This window comes from Crocodylus porosus, unplaced genomic scaffold (assembly GCF_001723895.1).
Source record: "Crocodylus porosus isolate Cpor-Errol unplaced genomic scaffold, CroPor_comp1, whole genome shotgun sequence".
NCBI classification, from domain to species: Eukaryota; Metazoa; Chordata; order Crocodylia; family Crocodylidae; genus Crocodylus; species Crocodylus porosus.
The window spans coordinates 139,900,723-139,912,749 of NW_017728931.1; the positions used below are offsets into that span (position 1 = coordinate 139,900,723).

The 12,027-nt window shown below is 49.0% G+C and overlaps 1 protein-coding gene across 1 annotated transcript in view; it reads right to left on the reverse strand.

The window, feature by feature from the left end:
- PLXNA4 (plexin A4) overlaps positions 1 to 12,027 on the reverse strand; it is a 506,929-nt gene that overhangs the window by 95,814 nt on the left and 399,088 nt on the right. Inside the window, exons 10-11 of the mRNA XM_019543765.1 lie at positions 9,880 to 9,976; positions 5,909 to 6,099 (exon numbers count right to left, since the gene is read on the reverse strand). Of these exons, the coding sequence (XP_019399310.1) occupies positions 5,909 to 6,099; positions 9,880 to 9,976 (288 nt within the window). The remainder of the gene's footprint in view (positions 1 to 5,908; positions 6,100 to 9,879; positions 9,977 to 12,027) is intronic.

Consider the following 12,027-nt stretch of genomic DNA (forward strand, 5'->3'; position numbering starts at 1 on the left):
TCCATTCTGTGCAATGCCATTAGGACTTTGTGGTGGTGACGACACAGCTGTCTGTCACATCCCAGCAAGGCCTTGCAGTCCAAAGTCGGAACAATCTTCCACCTCATCTACTAGCCTTCCTTCAAGAGCTCCACGCCTGAGCCAGCTTTAGTGGTGGGTCCCAATGCCTGCAGGAAGTTGGATCTAAGCTCTGCCTTTCCAAGAGGCTAAACCAAAAAAAAAAAATTAAATAAAAGCCTCACCTCTGAGCCCCCCTGAAGCTCCAGTCTCGAAGTCAGAGCCACTCTTGGCAGTTCTGAAGCTGAGACTTCTTCTGCCCTCACAAATGGCAGGTGAGGTTTGGCCACATCCTGCTGCAGGTGGACATGCCAGTGGCATGTCTGCACTGCAGAGAGTGATCAGTCACATCCCAGCAGCAGACTTCTGTCTGGGCAGGTCCACCCTGGAAACGAGGTGCTGGGATGTCTTGGGAGTACCCCAAGCTGGTGCTCTGGAGCACACTCAAAAGCCAGGTCTTAAGGGATGGTTCAGGGGTTCCCCTTAGGAAGCACTGTCAGACTCATGCCTGGGGTTGATGCATGAGAAACAGAAATAGGGCCTATTTCCTCAGCAACACGACTGAAATCACCATAGTGTAGACATACCTTGAGACGGTTTGGTGCTAAAAGCTGTAGTAAAGCACTGGATGGACGGACAGATAGATGGATGGAAGTCGGTAAAAAGGTAGGTAGGTAGACAGACAATTTTTTTCAGAAAACAACAAATCTGTGAAACCACGGGGTGGAGCTGACAATGGAATTTCTAGCACACCGGGCCAAAAAAATTGAACACTTAAGATATGTCATAAAATAAAAATTCAGAAATATTTTGATCTGGAAGCACCTTATGCAAGTGGGACATTTCCATAACATCCAAATATTTTATTTCAATAATTTCAAGCTACGTTGCTCTGATCAGGTCAAATGTGTCATTCCAATGATATAAGCCATTAAATAGAAGATCAGCATCAAGTACAATGAAAGCTGAACTAAACTAAAAGGAGAAATTAAAAAAAACCCTCACATTTTGAATTTGAATTGTTAAGAAAATGTCCAGCCAAAATTTTGTTGAAATTGGCACATTCCCTGAAATATTCTGATCACAATGCAACTGCGTTTTCTGATTTAAAAAAAAAACAAAGCCCAAAAATATTTTTGACCAGATCAAGTAAGTCTTGTCTCTATTTGGAGTTTGCCGCGTACAGGTAGATATAGCAGAGTTTGTCGGTGTATCCTCCTAGCAGAGATACCAACACCTTCCAGGAACTCTTGTGCTGGAATCGTTGAAATAATTTTATATAATGGAATAAGCTACAATGGCAGAAAGTCTTTCTGCTAGTACAACTGTGTCAACAGTCTGGCTTTGCCAGCATAGCTGTCTGGGTCAGCCGTGTGATATTTCTCATGCTCTTAATCCAAGCAGCTCTGCCAGGAAAACTTTTGTAGAGTGGACCAGACCTTAGGTTGGAATCAATTGTGCAGCGTTTATTCTAGAGACCGTTACTCACAAATGTGCCAAGATGAGAAAGTTTCTCTATTTTTCATTTGGATCCTCCAAGAGTTTTGTGCTGCAAGGATCCTTTCTCCCAACAAATCAAATCCTGTTGTTGCCCTGTTAGGACATTGCAGTTTGTTGCCAGGAGGGGAAAAAAATGGATATCATAACTGAACAATAACAGCCAGAGACAGTAAAAAAAAAACCACACACAAAACCCAGCACCGAAGGATAAATTTAGGATTATTTTCCTCCTTCCAGATCCACTTCAACATCAAATTTTAGATTTTCTTCTTATTCTGCTTCTAGTATCAAACCCAGGTTTTAAGAGCTGTGTGTCTACCAGAATGCGGCCCATCAAGCTTCTCAGGCAACTAAGATCACGTAATACAATACTAGAATAAAAGCCCTTTCTGGAGCTGGGGAGATGAGGATAGGACAGACGGGTGAAGAGCTGGGGGCATTTGCTCAGTACATGGTTTCTCAGCACACTGAGAAAGAACTCAGCTGTCAGTACGTTTCAGTGTCTGAGCGGGGCAGGGCTTGGAGGATGGAAATACCAAACTAAACCCCAGACACCAAAACAAGGGCCAAATTTCTTTCTGATGCAACTCCAGGTTAATTTGGCTCAGGGTCCCCAAGTTCTCTGACATCCTACAAGAAGAAAATCAGCCGTTGATTGGGAATCCGACTGCATTTGCATGCCCAATTGTCTATCCAGGTCAATGCACGGACAACGTCTTGAGCAAAGAAACACGTTCGCTAACTGCTCGGTCTTGGACTTGACCTCCCAGAGCTGCCTCCTGTGAGAAGCAATGGGCAGTTGCTTCTGTGTTCGCAGGGGCAGTCCCTCCTTCATCTCTTGCACTCTTTACAACTAGAGGTCAGCCTGAACAAGAACCCAGACCCAAGCACCCTAGAAATATAGGGATTGATGGTCTGGGTGAAGCAATCTTGAGACCACCTGGGACCCAATGATGGGGTTTGCAGAACCTCTCAGCATCGCCATCCCCACTGATGTCGCTCGTAGGAGTTTTACTACTGACTTCATGGAGCACAACACAGCGCGATTGAAAATGCACCCCCGCCCCCCCCCCAAATTGTGAGCAACTGGGAACTCCTTTGGAGAAGATGAAAAGATGTCTGATAACCACAGGGGTGTCTGGATCAAGTCTTAACATATGTTATGCAGGCATAGATCCAGTTACCAGAACGGCCTGTCTCCCACAAAACACAGATGCTCACAGCGACATGTCACCAACATGACTGTCACTCCCCCACAAAACACATGCAGAAAAACATGGGATTGCCCTGGTTTTAGATTAAAGGAAGGAAAACCTGATCTACATGTTTCTCTCCTAAGTTCAAATGCAGTGAACAAGAACTGCCCTTTGCAAAGCGGGAAGCACTGAAAGCTGCCAGGAAGCCCTGGCATCTCCTTAAATACATCCAGCCATGACGCCGTGTGACAATTTACACCCTCCACTAACGTCGGCATAATATTATAGCGCGTGCTTGTCATTCTTAAAGAGCATTTTGTAGCTGGGCAATTTTATAGTCCTCTAATTTCACTGAGTGGCAATATAAATGCAGGAGCCAGTAAATAACTTCAGGTTATGGGCAGCTTGGTGTTGCTGCGTATGCACGCGCGCGTGTGTTTTTTCTCTCCTCTCCCCTCCTCACGGATATTTCCTTGGACCTCAGCCAGTATGAGAACACTCTCACCAACTGCTCCAGACATACCATTAGCTGCAATATATATCCAGCCACTTGAGATTACTTCCATGCTAATGGCTCAGAAAAAGACTTTCCAAGAGCTACTTATGAGCGCGCCAGACAATTGAAATATTTCACGAGCGAATATTATGATGATTTGTGGGAGCACTGAGGACTGTTGGAGAAAATGCCAGTGGAAACAGAGTTCCCCGTGACATCTAAAGGATGGAGGTTAGCCGCTTTGTGCAGAACGACAGTGGTCACCAGCGGTGGGAGGGATGGGGAAGGAGAATGGGACGAACATGAGTTCGTCTTCAGAAGGATCAGCTGCAAGACACGGCTTTGATAGGAATGGGCTCCTACAACCTGAGTGATGCAGGAGGTCAAAAAAAAAAAGATGACTGTTGTGGTTCCTTCTGAATTTAAGATCTGTGAATCTATGAAAAGCTGCTAAACCTTTCCCCAGGATGGGGAAAGAAAAGTTTTCAGCTTCTTTCTTTCTTTAAGTTTCAAGAGCCCAAGGCTGAAGTTTTCAGAAGCAGCCACTCATTCTAGGTGCCCCAGCTCTTGGGCGCCCAGCTTGAGCTGGCTGATGCCTGGTGTTTAAAACTATGTCCAGACAAGTCCAGCTGAAGACAAGAAGAGATGTGGAGGCCAGTGCAAAGTCAGGCCCAGATGGGACACTCAGGGATACCTCAAAGCCACGGGCATTCTGGAAAACGTTGGCGGTGTGTTTGGGGTGGAGGATGATGTGCTGGAAGACAGAGAGAAGCTCTTCTCCATGCATCCCAATGGGACTGTTGAAGACTTGGACAGCTCTGGCCTCTGTTCTCGTGACACTTCCAGCACCACAGACTTTGATGACAATGCCTACACCTCCAGGCAAACTGGCACAGACGCTAAGGTTTCCCCTGCCACCAGCACAGATCCCTGGATCTAGAAGAAAGAAATCTACTAGGCAGCCCTCCGTTTCTTATTTGCAAAATAAGGAATGATCCACACATGAAAGACCATTTGGATTACAGGTACATTTAAAGTGAGATAGCTATTCCTGAATGGTACCATTGGTGCAAACTCTTACTCTGAAGTGGGAGTGTCTTATTCTTGTCCACTTTGAAAGTGCATTAAGGTGCTTCTCTCGCAGGTGCAGGCCCCAATCCCTGTATCTCCGCTCCCGGGACTCCCCTTCTCACGATAGTCCCAGCACCCTTGTGGAAGAGGGGCCGACCCATCAGCAGGAGAAGTCTTGCCAAATTGCAAGGCCCCTTTTTGCTAGGGTTGAGATGTGGCTAACTACCTATCCCCTGGTTCTTCAAATGGCACCATGACATCTCAGCCAAAATCATAAAGGGCTGGAGGTCTGCTTTTCTTTTCTCTTCCTCCCCTTCACTGCCTGCTCTGGGTCCCTCTACTTTCCCTCTCTCTCTCCTTCTAACTGCCCTACTGCAACTTTTTCTTCTCCACCCCACTTTTTTTCTTAGCCAAGAATGTCTTTCTTTCTTTTTTTTAATTCACGTAAAAAAAAAAACCAAACAGAAAATGCCTTGGTACCAAAAGTTGAAAATTTTCATTTGAAAGCCTCGAAGCAACACATTACACTTAGGCCAGGGTAAGGGCATTTAAAATGTGAGCATCCCTTCATTACAGCTCATTAACCTGTTCCTCTTCCCTTGACCTAGCCAGGAAGGACTTTGCTGGGCTCCTTCTGCCTCCCCAGAGAGGCATTGCTCCCCACAGCCACCCCTTTGACAGGGAAAGAAACTCTGTTGTCCTGGCCAGGCTGAGAGCTGCATTACTCAATGGGTGTGAGGCCTTAACGGAGAGAAAGCCACGCGTCCTGATGGACTGGGAGACATAGGATAGTGGGATACTGACCCCAGCACTCTTTCCTGCCCAGGGCAGGGGGCCGGACTCGATGACCTACTGAGGTCCCTTCCCACCCTAATATTTATGAATCTATAGGCCTCCTGTTATTCTTGAAAAACTGCATTTGGCAAAATGTAAGAATATTCTCTCTCACCAGGATGTTGCTAAAATACTGAAGAATTAAAGCGAACTACAAAGTCAGTCTGATTTGCATGGGATGCTGCATGCCCACTCAATAGATCTTGAGTCTAGACTTTATTTTTTCTTCCTACAATTGGACGCAGGCACCAGCCATGAGTCTAAATAAATGAGGCACCCAAGCCTCGTTATAACTGAATAATTTCTGAGAGGGGCTTCCCAGCCAGGAGCCACCATGTCCTCAGGCAGTACCTATGGGCACCGTTCTCCGGGAGCCTGGGAAGTGCAGACAGTTTGCACTATTTGGGTCACCGATCCAGGCGGTGGCTGTGGCTGTGCTGTGCCTGTCGGGGAGCCTGCAGCCGCGGCTTTCACCTCCGCAAAGGACTCGTGGAGTCTGCACACTGCCGTGAGCAGCAGCCAGCTCCTTTCAGGGGGCCCTGCTCAACCAGCCTGACCTGCCACGGTTGGAGGTGTGTTAAGACTGACTTCCCGTCACGAGAGATGCCGGGATGCTGTTTGAGCCCAGTCAGGCGCACCTCCAATGCCAGGACAGAGATCCAGCAGCAAGATGCACCGAGAACAGGTTGTTCCTGGCGAGTCCACCTGCTCCAGGGATGTGACCCCCTGCTCCGAGAGTGGGGTGAGGACTTACGTCAGTGATCTTGGGGTTGGTGCATTTGCCCTTGGTCCCGGATAGCTCCAACCACTGGTTCTCCTGGGCAGGGCAGTGGTGCTTCAACGTGCACTGGTTCGGCCCCTCGCACCAGCCGCACTCGAAGTCCGGGTCAGCTTTCAGGCACAGGCCGCAGCTGTTGCGCATGGCCCCGCACTTGTACAGATGCACTGTGGGACAGCAAAGGAGAGAGATCCTGAGGGGTGCGGGCACCGAGGGGGAGCCTGGGGGCAGGTCTGTGGGGTGTAATAAGAAGCAACGCGTGGAAAGTGACTCCGGGGGGAAGCAGGCTGAACAAGGAATTCAAGTGCTGTGCCTTGTGGTTGTGTGATAGGGTTATCTGCACAGCTTTAGTAAGAGGTTAGACATGTATTTGTATGGGATGGTTTGGCTAGGGCTGATCCTGCCTACGGCAGGGGGTGGGACACGGTGACCTCTGGAGGTCCCTTCCAGCCTCCCCCTCCCTCCTCTGTCCCAGGAAATCCAAAGGTTTTGGGGACTGAGTTACTCCCAAAGTCCATCTCTAACAGAGAAGCAAAGGATTACTGCCCAGCTCAGAGTCTTGGTATAATCTGGCCCCTTTTTGAGGTGCCAAAGCCCTTTCTGAATAATAATTATCTCGTCTTCCCACCTCCCACTGTTGTTATTAGTTAACCTCAATAATTAACAACTCATCCACAGGACAAGGTGAGGCTGCTTGTCCTTGTGTTACAGGTAGGGAAACTGAGGCAGAACTGCAAAGGAAGTCATTAGCAGAGTGCATTTTCTGGAGACCCAAGAGAGAAGTGTCTTTGTGCCGCTCTCAGTCCTTTTTCCAGCTACTGATGGGGCAGGTGCTTTTCTGCATGCGATGGGGAAACTTCCCTCCACGCTTTTCTTGCACTATGTCAGGAACTGGCTGCTGTCTCTTCACTGTGGGGAGGGTTATATATAAGGTCCAAAGATTCATCAGCATTGAAACTTTCTGCTGAAAAGCTCTAGAAATCACGCAGTGCCTGAGGCCATGTTCCCCTCCTCGCCCCTGAAGGCAGCAAGCACCGGCCCAGGCAATGAAAATTCTGCTGAGCTTTTCATTCCTCGAAGCTGGATGCCAGAAAGGCCAAATTAGTCAGTCATGGTATGCCAGTACCGGACCCCCTCCTGACCTGCTTTTCCTGGTAAAAGTTACATTCCCAAGCACGTGCCTCCCGACACGCTCCCGTCATGGGCAGTGCTGCATAGGCCTGGGTGTCCCTTGGCTATATTTTACTGCATTTCAGTAGTGCCGACTGAAATACTGGCTGGGCACATCTACACGAGACGTGTACTGTGGATCTGACTAATCAGCTCTGCAATAAAGTCTCAGTGTCGATGTGTGCGCCCCTACTACGATGGAGTAAATGAATCTACTGCACCACAGGACAGTCCTAGTATATACAAGTACTGTCCTACGGTCAAGTACTTGACTCCATCGCAGCACATGTTTAGGTGGTGACAGGGCTGGCTGGGCACGAGGGCTTCGGTGCAGGGGCTGCCTGCTGTCTAGCCCCACCCTGGAGCAACCTTGGGGCCCAGCCAGCCCCTCCGCAGCACACTGAGCCGGGTTGAAGTGGCCCCGTGACCACCGGGGCTGCTCCGACCCAGCTCAACGTGCTGCAGTCCCAGGCACATGTGTAAACATGGTGCCCGGGAGCAATAAACTCCAGAACAATATGTGCCGGAGTTTATTGCTATGTGCATATTACACGTGTAGACACACCTATTGTTGCCTCTTCTTAGTTACAGAGCAGAGGGACAGGGCTAGGAGGGGGCAGGGCAGACCAGACCTCAGGAGGACAAGGTTTTCATCCTCTCTCTGGCCATCTCTGTGGACATGGCCCAAAACCCCCACTCTGTTTCCACCGTGGTGTCTGTCTTATCGGACTGTAAGTTCTTGGGCATGGTGGCAGTCTCTTCGGTGCCTTGTCCATGTAGGCCCCAGTCTCAGCTGGGCTAGCTCAATCCCAGCAGCACAGAAAAGACAAGAGATGCACAAGTGGTTAGTTGTGCAGGGAGCCTGTCTCAGCTTGTCTTCTATGCAGTAACAAACCCTTCACCAGGCATTGCAACCTCTGCATGCACCCATCATTTATGGACCTCTTCCCAGCAGAGACCATGAGAGACACTGAATACCAGGCAGTTGGATATCAGGACCCCCAACCTCAACTGGGAAGGGGCCAAGAGAATCACCTCCACCATGTTTGGTGACTTCAGGCAAGGTCTGCTCTCCTGTGTCCAGAGGCAGAAAGGCCATTTCCCAGGGACTGTACGGTATCACTGAGTGTCTTGTTCACAAAAGTGTCTGTGTGGCATCTGCACTTGCTGGAGTCGCTGTCAGCCTGCCTACCAGCCTCTGCTGTCCTGATCTGAACTTCTCAGATAATCTATCGGAGCAGAGCTAACAAACACGTCCGCTCCTTCTCATAAAACGGTTGTTCCCTGGACCGTGCTCAATGCTGCAGGAACCTGGCTCACAGCCTCTGTAAGGATTGATCTGGAGCAAGTCCTGCCATTCTCTGCAGTGGACAGACACGGTCCAAGGCTAAGAGCACCTTCACCCTAGCTGATCGGACGAGCTAGGTCTCCCCACTGTGAAAATGGCACTGACAGCTTGGTCATTAATATGCCACTGATGGAAAATCTCTTTGATGCCTTCTACATCATTAGCAGCTCTCCAGGCCCATCACACTTCAGGCCATTGGCTTGCAGAGTACAACAAATTAAAGGGAAGGAGTGGCTAATTTAGCATTGGTAACAGGCTTTCAGCTCCACAATGGGTATTGTGACATGGTCCTGGTCCGTGGTCAGCAATGACTATTACCTGACCATTGCGTGAGGGCCAACAGCTCAGGAGGGAGAGGACAATGCATGTCACGAGTCTTCCCCACCAATCTGGGGGATCACAGCAGAGTGGGTAAGGTGTTTTGCTATGAACCTTAAGGTGTGAGTTTGAGCCTTGTTCCAGGGTGATGCCAGAGGCCACCCCAGTGAACAAGCATATAAATGGTACCTGGCCATTTGTCACCTGTTGCTAACTTAGGAGTGTCTGCCATGTCCCTGGCAGCGGGCAGGAGACGGATGTGAATGGGATCCAGCAGGAGGACAGGGAGGAGGGGAGGCAGGAGGGGAAGGGGCAGGAGAGACAGGCTGTCTTCTGGCGGTCTCCCTCACCCAGAGGATGGCAAAGGACACCTGGGGAGATGACAAGGAGTGCAGGGTGAGGAAGTAGCAAGAAAGGGGTGGGCGGCATAAGGTGGGGAAGGAAGCAGGTGTAGGGGGTGGCAGGAAAAACCACTGATGCTATGACCCCTAAATGTTAAGAGAGGAGAGGGGGTCCAGGGAAAGGCCCGTGGGTAACTGAGGGCAAGGGGCAGGATGCAAGGACCAGATAGTAAAAGGGAGGGAAATCAGGCTCCCCTGCAACCTCCTGCCCTTGGGTTGTGGCTGAATGAGTGACAGCCCCCTCGCCACCCACTGTAATCAAGTAAAGCCAGGCTCTCCGGGCAGGAGGTGGGTCTCATCCTTTTCCATTATCACTTCACTTCGTTCCACCTTTCCCCACTGGCATGGCTGCCCCCTCCCTCCCTCCCGGCTCATTACCGCATCCAGCCTGGGCACAGACCAGACTAGCTGCAGCTGCTGATGCATTAACTGGAAGAGTCTTGTGGAAGAAGTGAGGAGGGCGGTGCGAGAGAAAGGAGGCAAGAGGGATGCAGGCAGAGTGTGGGGAAGGAGGGGACGGGGAAGCTTCTATTTCTCAGGTGCTCGGGGTAGTGCAGGGGGGGAAGCCCGGAGCACACAAATTAGTAATTTAAGGACAGCGGAGAACAAATGCGTGCAGGGAAACGGCGGCTGCTTTGTTCAGCATGCGGCGCGATGTGGCCTGTTGCTAAGGTTACTGCTTCCAAGGACAAGTTGAAATAATTCTTTACCTTTGTTCTGCGCCGGGTTGTCAATGTTGAAATTCCCATTCCACACGACCGTCAGCTCTACCGGCAGGCTGTTAATCTCCATCCCTTCGTATGAATACTAAAAGCGGGAGAGCAAAAAAAAAACAAAACACCATCACACCGGGTGCCGCGGCGGAGGAAGCTGCAAGCCGAGCGGGACTGTCGCTGCCCTCCGGGACTCAGGCGGCCGCACTCCCCGTGGGATGGATACCGGCCAGTCTCAATGCAAGGCACTTCTGTCCCTCTCGCAATGTCTGGAGGCTTTCAGGTGCTAACTCTTACGTGAATCCTGGTCTGGCTCCCTGGTTTTGGGTACGTCTCAGAGGTGCCCGTTCCAGATTGTGGGGTTTATTGTCTAGCGTTGGGTGCACTTTTGACCTGTTAGGTTTAGGATGGGGTGATCTAGCTGGGGCTGGTCCTGCTTTGAGCAGGGGGTTGGACGAGATGTGACCTCCTGAGGTCCCTTCAACCCTCATTTTCTGTGTCTAGTTCAGTGATTCTCAACCCTGGGATGCCCATGAGATCCTTTTATAGCTGCCATGGTGTGCTGTGCAATATTAGCACTGTTAGCTGTGCAGATACCTACACATATTCACAAGATGAACCCAGAGGTTTCATAGAAACCCAGAGTGTCAAAACCTTTCTACCCTGTGGTGGTCTTTCTGAGTTCTCTGCAACAGAAAAAGTGCTCTAACTATTTTTTCTGTCATCAAAAAATTAGTGAACATTAAGAGCCAGCATTTTGGGGGGTACCTTGAGACTAACAATGTTGAGAACCACTGGTCTAGCTGTTGGGTCTACCTTCCTGTTGCTGGCTGTGTCTCTGGGGTGTCCTTTCCAAAGGTTAGCTATCTCTCTAAAAGGTACCTTGAAGGTACTGGCTGTATTTCTAGGTGCATCTATATTACAACTCATGGGTGAGATCCTAGAGGACTTAGGAAAAGTACCTGGATCTATGTGTCTACCTATTTATATGCAGGGGGAAAAGGCAGGGCCAGGGAAATACAGACCAGCCAGCCTGACTTCCAGTTCTCAAATGATACTAGATCAAATTATTAAATAATCAATGTATAAGCACCTGGAGGACATTAAGGTGATAACAAAGACAACATGAATTTGTCAAAAACAAATTGTGTCAAACCAATCTAATTTCCCTCCCTGACAGGACAAAACAACCCTTTGGATAAGGGGAAATTCTGTATCATGACTTTAGGAAGGATTTTGACATTGTCCCATTTGACATATGCAAACTAGGGAAATGTGGTTCATCCTTAGATGAAATCACTATGTGATGAGTGCACACGTGATAGGAAAACAACTCTCAGAGCAGCCATCAATGGTTCCCTACCAAACCAGAGGGGCACGTTTAGTGGGTTCTGCGCTAGGTTTGGTACTATTCGCTATTTTCATTAATGGCTTGGATGATAGAAGAGAGACAGCATTTATCAAATCTACAGATGACATCAAGCTGAGAGGACAGCAAGCACTTTGGAGGACATGATTTGAATTCAAATCGATCTCCATAAATTTGGGGAAGTGGTCCAAAATCAACACGAAGAATTGTAATGCAGCAAAGTATTACACATAGGAAAGAGAAATGTAATGCAGACATACAAAATAGAGAATAGCTGCCTAGGGCAGCCATACAGCAGGATAAGATCTGAGGGGTTATAGTGGATCTCAAACTCAATATAAGTCAACAGCATGTTGCAGAAAAGGCAAGCTGCCTTAACAGGAGCTCTGTATGAAACGTGAGTGGTAGTTACACTGCTTGACTCAGCACCGCAAGCCTCAGCTAGAGTACCACATCCAACACTGGGGCCCGTGTTTCAAGAAAGATGGAGACAAATTGGAGAGAGTCCAGAGAAGAGCAACGATGAGGGCAGCTTTGGAAAATATCACTTCTGAAGAACAGTTGAAGGGAATGGCTTTGCTTAGTCTAGGTGAGAAGAGTAGGGGGAGACATGATGACCGCCTTGCAATATGTAAAAGGCTGCTACAAACAGGATAGTGATCAATTATTCCCTGGAGCACTGAGGACGGGACAAGAAGAAATCAGTGCAATGCACGGCAAAGAATATGATGAAGCTATTAGGAAAGATCTTCTCGCTATAAGGCTAGTAAAGCATT